The sequence below is a fragment of the Heterostelium album genome (genome assembly GCF_000004825.1).
Source record: "Heterostelium album PN500 unplaced genomic scaffold PPL_contig9, whole genome shotgun sequence".
In the NCBI taxonomy this organism is placed as follows: Eukaryota; Evosea; class Eumycetozoa; order Acytosteliales; family Acytosteliaceae; genus Heterostelium; species Heterostelium album.
In genome coordinates, this window is record NW_008805086.1 from 19,135 (window position 1) to 31,982 (window position 12,848).

General features: G+C 35.6%; 1 protein-coding gene across 1 annotated transcript; it reads right to left on the bottom strand.

The window, feature by feature from the left end:
• Window positions 1–79: 79 nt before the first annotated feature.
• PPL_04193 (uncharacterized protein) lies at window positions 80–12,809 on the bottom strand (the record flags this gene model as incomplete). Its single annotated transcript, XM_020575102.1, has 3 exons — window positions 80–2,041; window positions 2,192–12,122; window positions 12,421–12,809. The coding sequence occupies 3 exons, from the start codon at window positions 12,807–12,809 to the stop codon at window positions 80–82; spliced, it is 12,282 nt and encodes a 4,093-aa protein (XP_020434622.1).
• Between the last annotated feature and the right edge of the window lie 39 nt (window positions 12,810–12,848).

The window sequence follows — 12,848 nt, forward strand, 5'->3', positions numbered from 1 at the left end:
TTATTTATAAATTTCTAGTTATATTCTACAATTGAAAATCTTAAATTTAAGAAATTACGAAATCACTAATAGAATTTATTTAAAAATCTAATTCTAATTCCTTCATTGCTGAATTGGAAGAAATTGATATTCCTTTTTTGTTGATATTATTATTATTATTATTATTATTATTATTATTATTATTATTTATATTGGTGTTGTTTAGAATTATAGGAGTTTGTTTATCATTGGGAATTGATTGCTTAGAGACATTTGGCTGTTCAATTACATTCTTTTTAAGATACTTTCTTATTGCTGATAATGGAACTACCAGGTCTTTCTCATCTGCTGCATTGGTATCGATTTCTTTTGGACCAAGGATAATCTCTGCTTGATTTAGGATAGCACCAAAGTGTTTGGTAGATGTCATAAACGGATGTCTTTCTAACATGTCCTCATCGTCTTCAAACACTGGTATAATATTCAAGTAGTACTGGAGTGGTGTATTTGCACATGCTGCATTTAATTCTCCCATAAAGTGGTTACAACCTGCAGTTCTGATCGATGCCAGGATACTCTGTATCTCTGGCTGATACTTTGGTGTATTGGCGATGGTAGTTAGAGTGTTCTGAATTTCTAAAAGTGTTTCATTATCCACTGGAATATTGGCAGATGGGTGAAGATTCTTAATGCTCCAGCAAAGTCCCATCATCGCTGGAATGTGTTCTACCAAGAAACCAGTACGAGCAGATGGCAATTCAAACAAGATTTCCCTTCCTTGTCTTTGATCTTCGGTCAATGGCATATCGATATTGATCTTTGATATCTCTTTACCTAGAGGGGTTTCATCTTCAGCACCACTGAGGTATACAAGTACAGCACAACAGAATGAGTAGATCAACTCTTTGGTATGAATGGACTCGTCAAATATACCTTTGACTTTACATAATAGTCCGGCTGGCAATACTTTGAACATTCTACCAGATCTGGTCAATCTAGTTTCAATTTTACTGAATAGATCACCAATACCTTCCAAACCATAGTCAAATTCAGGAAGTTCTGGAGCTATATATGGTAGTGAGGCAAGTCGTGGTCCACCATATTTACATAGATCTTCAATGACAAAAAGATCTTTGGAGAGTGAAGGGAAAAATCCGGGAACTACAAACAACTGGTTAATCAAGTCGATTGGATTCACTTGAATATTTATCAAATTTTCATCAGTCAATTTATAAGGACTTCCAGCAATTCTTGGTGCATTTTGTCCGTGAATTGCGATATACAAATCGTTTTGGACTTGAGATATACCGTTGTAATTCTTTGAGAATCCAGACCACAAGCTCATTGGTAGTATTCCAACGCCTTTAAGTTGTGGAAGGAAGCATTCAAGTGATGCATCATCTGGTATCTTATCAACCATGTGACCAAAAAGATTTTGAATAGTGTCTTTACATTGCCAGTTGGTAACTTGTTTGAGAATTGCTGAGAAATTTTCAGAGAATTCGTTTAGATATGGTTCCAAACCTGAGTCTTTAACGAGCTTTGAAAATGAACCTTCTGTAGATGCATATGCTCTTGTAACACCAGCCTTTCTCGCTTCATCTTGTAGTCTTCCCAAGAAGTTGATTATTTTCATTTGTTGATCGAATGAACCACTGTTAATATTGTTTTGATTTACCTTAAGCAAGTTGAGAATTGGGTAGGTATCATGATTTGCCTTTACATGTTCCAAGATTTGATGCTCTGTGAAAATTCCTCTTGATAGTCCTAAAAGTGAGAGTTTAGTTTTATCAATGTCTGCTTTTGGACTCTTTAATAGAATAGCTTCTGTAACTTGGAGTTCTTTGAGGATGTCAGTTCGGCCTGTTCTACAATGATTATCAAGTTCCACCAATAATGCATTTGGTGTTATTTCCATGCAAATCTGATTCAATTGGTTGGTGATGGATTGTTTATCAACTTTTACAAAGTTGGCAGTTGAAAGTTTCCAGAAAATAGCTTGAATATAATTATAGGTACTGGCATCAGTGGTTGAGTTTGTGAAAATCAAATTCTTGATATCCTGAACAATACAATTAAGTTCTATAATTAATTGATTCAAATTATCTGTTTCCTGATTGTTTTTGACAATTCTGTGCCATATCTTGGATAGACAAAATAGGAGATCAACTAGTAAGCTTGTTACAGGTGGAATTTCTCTGTTGTTATTTACTTGTCTGCCAGTTTGAGTGATACATTGATTTATTTGAATATAAAATAAATTTCCTTTGAGAATTTGAGGTAGTTCAGCCTCTAGTAGGGGGCGTAAGTCAGGTCTTATAATTTGCAAATGGTTCTTAATTTTATTTGCAGCCATCGCTCCAAATCCACGACAGAATTGTTCATGTGTTCCCCAATAGGTTCCATGAGCTGATCGAACATGTGCATGTGCATCAGTTCCACAATCCAAGAGACAATGGCCACAGAAACTACAACCACATGTACAATAAACTGAGAAACATCCTGCCCAATCAATAAATGCCTTCTGACAGGTTGGACGAGGACATTTTGGTACCATGAAATCTTCAATAATAAGACGATTTCTTCTTATTTCCACTTTTTCATTCAAAAGAGATTGAACAAATTCCTGACAATAAACCATTGGGTTACATCCAGTAAGCATGTATACAAAGAAAGATGTAACCATTTCCCTTTGATTAAAGTTAACAAAGGAGTTTCTTGAATTTATCAAGGTGTTTAGAGTTGTTTTAATATCATTTGACAAATGGGAAGATACTTGAGGGAGTATACTTGTAACAAAGTTGTCGATATTCTGTGGTTCAACATTCATTATGAATGAGGAAATAGATGCAATTCTTCCATTGAGATGGAGTGATGTTGAGAATTGATTGAGGGTTTCATTTGATTTCGATTGAGCGTATGACACCAAGGCGGTGATAGATTCACTAAAGTTTGTAAACGTTGATAGATTGGATACCTTTTGTAAAGCTCTCTTGATGTCTTCTACAACTGGTTGATTCGAAATTGATACTGGAATCTTTGGGTTTGTAATGATTTGGATAGCTTTCTCTATGTCAGCAGTACCTCCATTGCTGTAACTACGAAGAATAAAAAGAGCCATTTCACGTTGTAGATGAGGATCAATCAAGAGAAGTTCTTCAATGAGAGGATGATACATCACTGCTTTGGCGGTGACATCAATGTCCATAATCTCCAACAAAATGGCAACCAAAATATTTGCACGGATAAAAGAGCAGAGTGGAGAGTATTCTTTAAATAGATGAAGATACTCTTTGCTGATGGAACGGACTATATTCTCACTGAAGAGAACATCAATTAAGCAGTGAGATAGCAATGTGTATTGGGGAAGTGATTCATCCATGAATTTAGAAATTTCTTTAAAAATTTCAGTTTTAGATGGTTCCGGATGGGTCAACACATGGGTGAATGCATATCTGAACAAGAAAGCCATTCCACATTTGGTATCTTCATGTTTATCTACAAGATCAGATATCGATGGATCCTTGGAAATTTGAGAAAGAATAATGGTGATGAGTTCTTCATTTCCTAGGTTTTCATTTCCAAACAACTCGAAAAAGAAGTATTTGATAAACTTTGAATTCTTTTCTTGGAATAGTGAAATTATTCCTTTGGTTTCGTCAACTTTAAAAGTGTTTTCAAGTTCAACAAGGAGAATATTGGAATTTTCAATGGCAGAGTTAGCCATTGCAATTGCTTTAATAATCCTCCAATCAATGGATTTATCATTCTTTGTGATCTTGTCAACCATATCGATTCTATTCAATGGAACAATACCACCCAATCTAACCAAATCAAGTATGTCATGAGCAGAAGAGCCATTGAAACTATCAATTTTTTTGATATCGAATTGCTGACTACTTAAAGTTACAACAGAATTGAACCAATCTAGATTATCAAAGAGGAATCTATGGAAATCTAAAATACTGTCTAATGCTTCTGGATGGAAAATTAAAATCAACTTTTTGAGAAGTTGAATATTCGATGGAGGTACAGTAGTTCCAAGTCCAATTACATCGGTAAAGTATTTATTTTTTGCTTCCTTTGATATCTTTTCAAGTTTAGTATTCTTGATGAATTGTTCAACCCCTTCAATATCTTTGGCTAAGGAAAGATTGAAGAGATAGATAAAAACAAATGGAGAAAGTGGGAATGTAACTTTGGTAGCTCCTGTTTGGTGTCTAGATGTGACTGGGAAGAGGAAGTATCCACCTTTCGACTCTATGTTTGATTGAGAGTTTTTCAATGGAACAAGAGATAGACAGTCATTGATATTACACTTGGGGAATATTTCTTCACAATCTAGCAAAGAATAAAGAATCTGACATGATTCAAACTTTTCCAAAAGTTGAAGCGATTGGAACTGAATTATCACTGAGAATATATGATGGAGAACTCTTATGATAAATGGTCCGAGATAATCTAGGTATATAGATCTCAAAGAGTCCGATGAATATCTTGCTTTTTGGAAAGCCAGAGTACTCCATTTCTCCAAGGTAATCTCTGATTGTTTGATGTACCATACCATTTTCTCTATGATTTTGTCTCTTAAAAGTGATTCGTTTAATAAAATACTTTTAACAAAATCAATGCTTTGAGTAACTGTAGAGGATGTTCCAATCGATTGACAAAGAGTAGTCAAATTATCAGGAATGGTGGCAAGTTCAATAATCAATTCTGGAGTGAGTACTTCATGTAAAAATAGTTTATCCTTTTCCAATTCATTGAGTAATGAGGAGGTAATAATTTTTTCTCTATTTCCAATTGGACGAGGAATAACTTCGTCAACATAGATCTGACACCAAGCTGCATCGAATACCATTGAGAATTGCGAGGATGATGACTTGGAAGTGGAAGAAGAGATCTCGTCCTCAACAACAACAATGAGCACAACGTGTTGATGTGGTTGGAATGTTTCAGAAGAAACAGCATACATAAATGAATCTAGTTGGATAGATTGTGATGATGAATTGGTATCGAGGATAAAGATGGCCATTGAACTTTGTTGACTAACATCAGTTCTCTTAAGTGTAGAAAGTACAGATGAAATATCAACACTATTTGTTTGGTTGAGAATGGTTGTTTCACTGTTATGGAACACTTTATGGGTATTGTCCAGCTTTGTAAAAATCTTTTCAAATTGTTTGAAAAGTGATTCTTGATTCAAATGAATCTGTTCTGTGATAACCATAAGATGTTGTTGGGGTTTGTTTTCCTTTGACATAATTTCAGTTGCCATTTTTTCAAATGAGACATCACAATTATTGTATTTCCACATCTCATTCCAGTAGTTGAGTCGAATTTTTAAAGTATCTGGGGAGAATCCTTCCACCAATCTGAGTGATAGACGACGTAGATTCTTTCTTGAAAAACAATAATTAAGACGACTGATCACTTCATCTTGTGAACCAAAGGCATAGATAATAGAATCAAATGATTGTTCATTTAGTCCAGTAATGAGGAATTCAAGTAAATTCAACTTTTGGTCACCAACTGAAATCTCACAATCTTTAAGAATGTTGGATTTAGTTTTACGTTGTTGCGGAGTGAGTGCACTTTCAAATGTTAGCACTGTCTTTGAGAAACGATTGATCATTGGCGGGAGTACACTTGAATTTAGTTCTTGTTGATCTTCCAAAATGATACATCTGAAACTTGGTTGAACAAATACAGATTGAGTGATACCAGCCATTGACAACATGGTTTTGTGGTGGACTACACCTTCCATTCCACTGGTATCCTTAGTGTAATGAACATTAAGTGCATCGAGCATTGATTCATAGAGATGACGACTCTTTACAAGTATAAGAGTCTTTCCTTCTCTCATACATGCCTTGATTTGCATCATTTGTTGGACCAATTCTGATGTTGTGGTTGCTTGGTCCTTGGATGAAGAACATTGGAAAATGACAGTACAATGTTCCTTTTTGACTAATCCCATTGAGAAAAGTAGCAAGAGTGCTGCATTGGCTTTTGTAAAGATCATTACATGACGAGATGTGGTTTCTCTCAGCGAATAACTAATGACCTCTGGTGCATGGATTGCCAAGTTTGAATTGTCAAAGAATTTACAGAAATTTGATACCAACAGTGGAGTTGCAGATTCATTGAATAGTTTCAAGAGTTGTTCGTTATTTAACTCCTTATCTGGATTCTTTGTTTGCCATACTAGACCCTTACGATACATCATCATACGACAGCAGCAATCACACAGTGGAATAGGATCACTTCCATCATGACTCCACTCATGAGTTGCCAAAACAGTATCTTTCAATTGAAAACAAGATAGAATACTATTGGCTAATTCAAGTTCCTTCTCTTCTTCAGGGAATCCACGAAGATTTATCATAACAGCCCAACTAGTAATATGAGAGTTGATTTCAGATTCTCTAGCTTTGATTCTACCAGTTTGCTTGACCTCCAAAGGCATTGTTAGGGTACGTATGGTACTAACGGTGGCATAGAAATCTCTCATTCCGAAGTACCAAGACAATTCTTTGTTTGTCAGGATATTGTTGGAGAACGACAAAGAGAAATTCTTTATCCAGCTTGAGTTGAGGTTGGAAGTTCCTACTTCACGAAGAATTGACATAGCAGTTAGAGTCAAATCCTCTAGGGGTGGATTTCCTCTATAAACGACTCTACCTCTTCCCATTTTAGATGCGTCAAGTCTGTAGTTGGAAACACCAATGATTGGAAGTTTAACATATTTTCCATCCACCTCTATACCATTGTCAATCATTCCATGTAGGGACATCAATGGATTATGTTCAGATCCAAGAGTGGCACCTACTTCTTCAAGAAGAATGATATTGATTCTTCTCATTGTTGAGTTTGGAATTTTATCTGCTGCAATTTGGGCACGAGCAGCTCGAAGTGCATTGGTACGAATATGATGAGCCGTTGTATGTGGAGAACACTGTATCACATGACATTGAATAACAATACCCAAGTCTCCAAGGAAAGAACCTTCTCTTCTATTTGAATCTGTTGCCTTGATTAACAGTTCAAGAGATCTCGACTTGGTGGATCCAGGACGACCAACAATAAACAACGGAGATCCAGTCATAACAGAACAAAGAATTGCAAAACTATTTTCTTTTAAAGCTTGATTAACTGCCAATCCTTTGTCAATATCCAATCCAGAGACAATATACATTGCAAGCTCATCGAATGATGAATACATCTCTAAGGTTTCATAGGATGACGATAATGAAGATGGACTCTCCATAAAATTAGGATGTAGATTCTTAAAGTCACTTCGAATCTTAGACCAATGAGCTTGAATTCTAATTAGATAAGCCTGACGATTCTTTGCATCTAAACGCAAACAATATGTGTTTACTAAAGCAATTTGAACTGATTTAGTGAGGAATCTAAAGTAGGGAAACGGATTAGAGAGGAGTTCTTTTTGCAATGGAACTCTTGTCTTGCACCAAAATTCAATAAAGATAACTGAAACCAATTCACAGAATTTTCTCATCTCTCTGAGAGACACAACACTAATTTCTTTGTGATAGACATCATCTCGAATGAATTTTTGAGACTCTAAAAGAAGCTCGACCAAGAGTGTTCTAAAGTGTTTCCAATAACTCATTCCCAAAGTACCATCACCTGCATCTCTAAAATTATCACAAAGTTCTTGAACTTCTTTAATCTGGTTGATTAACCAATCAACCATTTTGGATGCAATGATCAATTCGTCTGGGATGATTGATCGATAGTTTATAAACAAATCTTTGTCTATAATTTTGACCATTTCATTGTATGGAGAGTTTGTTGTTGAGGAAGATCCCCAATCCCAAGCAATTGAATAGAGAGACTCTGGTGATTTGTGTACTTGGTAAACCAAATTGATATCCTTTCTTCTTGTTTGTTGATTTTCAACTGTAGACTTGTTTGTTTGTTGCTGATACTTTAAAAAGTCGAGTCCTCCAACATCCATCTTGGCAATGGATTCTTGTTGTTTGGCTGTTCTCTCTTTCCATGGGTTGAGAACAGTAACAAATACAATGTTGGTTGGAATACGAACTCCAAAACAAATATGGTCAATCAAAAGGTCCTTTGCTATCCACAAAGAAGATGTTGTATTGACTTCATCGAGAACAACTATAATTTGAGCATCAGGATTGTTTGCTCTTTGAATAATAGGTACCATAATATTGTAAAAATCCTCTTCTGATAAACCCTCTTGGACATTGATAATAAAAAAGTCTTTACCAGTGATTTTTGACAAAAATTGAAGTGTTTCTGTTTTTCCACAACCTGTTTCACCACTGATACATATTGGAACACCAGCTATCAAACGAGATTGAACCGCCAAAATACGAAGTACATTGTCAGCGGTCAGAATAAAGTTGGGTTTGTCTTTGTTGGATCCAAATAGACTATTTATAAATTGAGTACATTTAGCAATAAACTCGGTACATGTGACTTTCTTCATATCAATTTTGAATAGTTCGATAGAGTCCAAAACAGATTGAGCTTTGTCTGGGATTTGGTCAAGGGGCTTGGTGCCTATTGAATTGCTATTAGAATTCAAAGAGTAAATTGCATTGAGGATAAGCATAGCCTTTGAATTTCCACAACCAATGATTTGGAGGAGATCTGAAAGTAACGGATTGTTTTGATCAGCAGAGAATTGATAATTATTGATCTGGGAACAAATTTCTTGAAGCTTTGTTCTGTCTGTCGAGATATGAGATGCTTCCATTGTAATCCATTGATGGAAAAGAGAATTATCTTTGGTGATTGGTTCTCTCACCTTTATATATTGAAATGGAGAGAATTTACCAAAAGAAGTGACGTGGTAGTCAATGGAACTGGCAATAAAAAATGGAATCTCTCTCCAATCTTCAAACTTTTTCATTTTCTCAAATCTTTGGACATCATCCATTGGTTTAGTTGAGTCAAATGGAGCCATTGATGGTAATGCCAAGCTATAAGTGCACTTGAGAATAATGAATACATAATGGTATGCCAATTTCAAAAAGTCATAGTCCTCAATCTTTGCTAAAATCCAATTTTCAGAAAAAGAAGAGTGGAAGTTCTTGAGAACTGGGATGAGGAACCTGTAGTATCGGCGAAGGAACATTGTAATGGAAGTGTGAGGAACCTCTGGCTTCTCCATGCAATTGAAACAAAGTACTGTTTTACATGTTGTACAATGTGAATGTTCAATATTAATATTTGTAGGACCCTTGCATTTAAAACAAACACCGTTGTCGGGTGGTGGATCAGTGATTGATCTCACCATCATGTGGTCTGAAGGACAGTAGTTTTGCCAAGAAATGGAGGACATTATTTGGAATAGTTTCATAGGTGTGGGTATAGTAATTCCAGCGATTTCTTGTATGTAGGGAAGTTGCTTTCTTCCCGTTTCCAAAGCATTGAATATGGCAACCAATACTTTAGTACCAATTTCATTTTCATTTTCTTCGATAAAGCTGTACAAGATATTCGATGATCCACTCTGAATAGGAATTGGTCTGGTACATGATATACCTTGATCAAGAGGCAAGATATTGAAATATTGACAAATTGGAATACGAGTTAATTCATTTGGGCGACCAGTATTGGAGAGCTCTATGATGACAGTATCTTTTTCGTGACGAGGGAATGTAAATCCATTACTATCACGCCAACTTGAAATTAAGAGGTATTGGAATAGGAAAAGATTGGCAACAATTGGATTAACAAGATGACTAATGTTAAAGTGTATGACAATACCTTGATCCGATGTGATTGGTCTGGCAGCCAACAGTCGATTCAAAATTACATCCATAGGTGTCATATCAATAGAAAATTGTGCATGGAGTATAGGTCTTCCTTTATCATCTGCTTTACCACAAACAAGTTTACGAATGGAGCTAGTTGTTTTACCATCAGAGCAACTTGGGGAGTGAACCACCATGATATTCAATGATTTGGCAAATGGATAAATCAATTTAGATAGATCGGAGCATGTATCAGATGACAATTCTGTTTCGTTTCTAACCAGGATTGTGGAAATGTAGGATTGACTCTTGCTTTTGGTGACAAAGAAAAGTTTGGGATGATCGTCTCCTTTGATATCATTGTTTAGTGCGAATAGCTTCTGTATGCATCTAGTCTGTGTTGAATAGGGGAGGTCTTCAATTTTGATGATCCAGAATGTAGAATTCTTATTGTTGCATATCTTTGGGAATAACATCCACCTATTAAGGAAGTCCTCAATATCAACTACGGTAGTTTGTGGAGTGCAGAAGAGAATTTCAATTGGCGATGGAATACGTTTGTTTAGAGCAATATGGTTTCCACAAACTTCTTCTTCAAAAGTATTTTCATTTGAATTGATACGGACTAGCTGATAATTGTTCTTCACATCAGAAAGTGGAGTATAAAAAGTTGGTATATTAGCAACTGTAGAGACTTCATTAATTCTAAAGAATGTCTCTAAACAATTTGCCAAAATATTAAAAAGATCGGATGCTTTGTTGATATCCTTTGCTTGTTCGAGAGATACTTGAATCTTGTCTCTCATCAAGGTAGGATCACAACCAACCGATTGAAGTATTGCAAACAAAACATCAAGATTTTGTGTACGGAAAGCAGTTAAACATGATACCAACTGCGATCGAGAAAGCAAAGATAGGAAAGGATTCTTGTCTCTGTACCCATCGAAATACTTTGTCCATCTCTCAAGGATACTCTCTTGATCTTTGATGAATTGGAGTAATTCGCTTACTTTGAGAGTACAATTAATCTTGAAATCCTTTGATTGATAATCAGGTTGACCTGCTTCACATATCTTTTGAATGATATCGGCAAGATGGAAACATTTGTCAAACATGGTATTGAAACGAAGAACGTATCGTTCTCTATCTTCAGGTTTGGCAATGTTATCTGGTAGAGAATCATCAACATGACTGTAATCTTGGTTCTTTAAGGCAACACCACTGGAGAGTAACAATTGTGAAGGTAAAGCTTCCAACTCCTCCGGACTGACGGTTACCAACATCTTATGAGTGAGGTCAAGGTATTCTGCAGATACAGTGACTTTTTGATGTTTGGCCTGGATGTTTATGGCTCCATTTATCAAGATATTCTTGACTACTGCAATAGTTTGTCTGTCTTCCGATTCACTTTGTAGAGCCTCTTGGATGACATGCACATTTGATCTTTTGATGATGTAGTAGAATCCGGCCAGAGAAATGGTGGATCCACCACATGATTTGAAAAACTCTAATATTTCTGTCAAGGAAATTGCATAAGAAGTCTTTGACTTTATCTTGTTATAAAGTTGGTGTTGTAAAATTGACTTTGGTTCACAAAGAAGTCGAAGTAAATGGAGAATGACATGTGTATCATCAGTTAGGTCCTCTGACTGTCTGTTATCAATTCTAGAATTGAGTGATGCTATATCCTTAAAATACGACAAAATGGTCATGAGATCATTTTGGATCATAACAGTATGGAACAATGAAGGGAATCTAAGTATGATTTGATTGAAATCTGGATGTTTGTTCATAAGAGTTGTGTATGACTGATCAAGCTTGTTGTACATGGTTGTCTTTTTCTTGTTATCATCTCCCAAGACTGTACAAAAGTCAACAATGCTAGAATCCATATCTTGTGATACTTTGAGATGAAGAAGGAGGCTATGTATTCCATTTATATCATCGGCCATGATCAAAGCCAAAATACAATTGTGAACTTTCTTGAATACAGTCTGCCATTCAAAGGTTTTTCCAGGATGGATCTTCATATAGAGTTCGATTTCCTTCGATATAGTCTGCTCGAGATCAATATTCTTCTTCAGAGATTCGATCTCCTTTCTAACCTCTGGCTCATCCATGGTATTCATTTTTAGTTGTAATCCATGTGTCAATGAATAAATGTACGGATTAAAGAGATTCTCAACCATTGAGACTGGAAGTGTACCAGTGCATAGCTCTTCTATCACATTAAACCATGCATTAAAGTAGAGATGGAAGTAATCGACAACTTTGTCTGTAAAATCCATATCCTCTTTGAAAGTGACATGTTGACCAATGGATTCATCATTCCACAGCGTTCTGAAAATATAGGAGGCTTCTAATTCCTTAAATGTTTGTGGTACTTTACTAAAATATGAATTATATTTCGGTTCAAACCATTCACAAATTGGTTTTTCTAAAAGTGTTTTGAAATCTGTTGCAAAAGTAGTGTACATGTTGCCAGCTTCCACCTTAAATTGAGGACAAACTTGAACGGCTAAATAAGTATCCAAGAAACTTCTCCACACATTTTTAATGTTTGTGGCATGTTTTTTTCAGCGCAGTGGAGAGCGCCTTGATTTCATCAGCCTCTTCTTCAAACAAATAAGTCAAGCTCTCGATTATTGAATCAGAAAGAAAATCCAATGAATCGTTGGTTATTGACTTGTTTTTAATTTGATTCACAAATGTGATTGCATCTTCTTCAAGCGCTTCATTTCTATCAGGTACATATCCTTTTGAATATGCATCATCAAACCATTGGTTAACAATTTCAAAATGGAGGTAGTAGAAAAGATCACAATCAGAGTTGGTAGATCTATGAATTAGGCGAAGGAATCTTCTATGCTTTTGTGAGTTAGCAGTTGAGTATTCCGAAATGAGAGCTTTCATGAAAAGAGTCCAACTCTTTTCATATAGAACCTGAACAATTTGATCCTTGATTTCCAATTTTCCTAGTGAAATGAGGAAATCTTCATGTTGTTCTTTTGGAATGGTATCCAGAATCAATAAAAGACTATCCTTTTCCAAATTGTAAAGGATATTGTGATCCATTCCAATTAGAAGTTTGACTCTCGATAACATGGTCTTTCC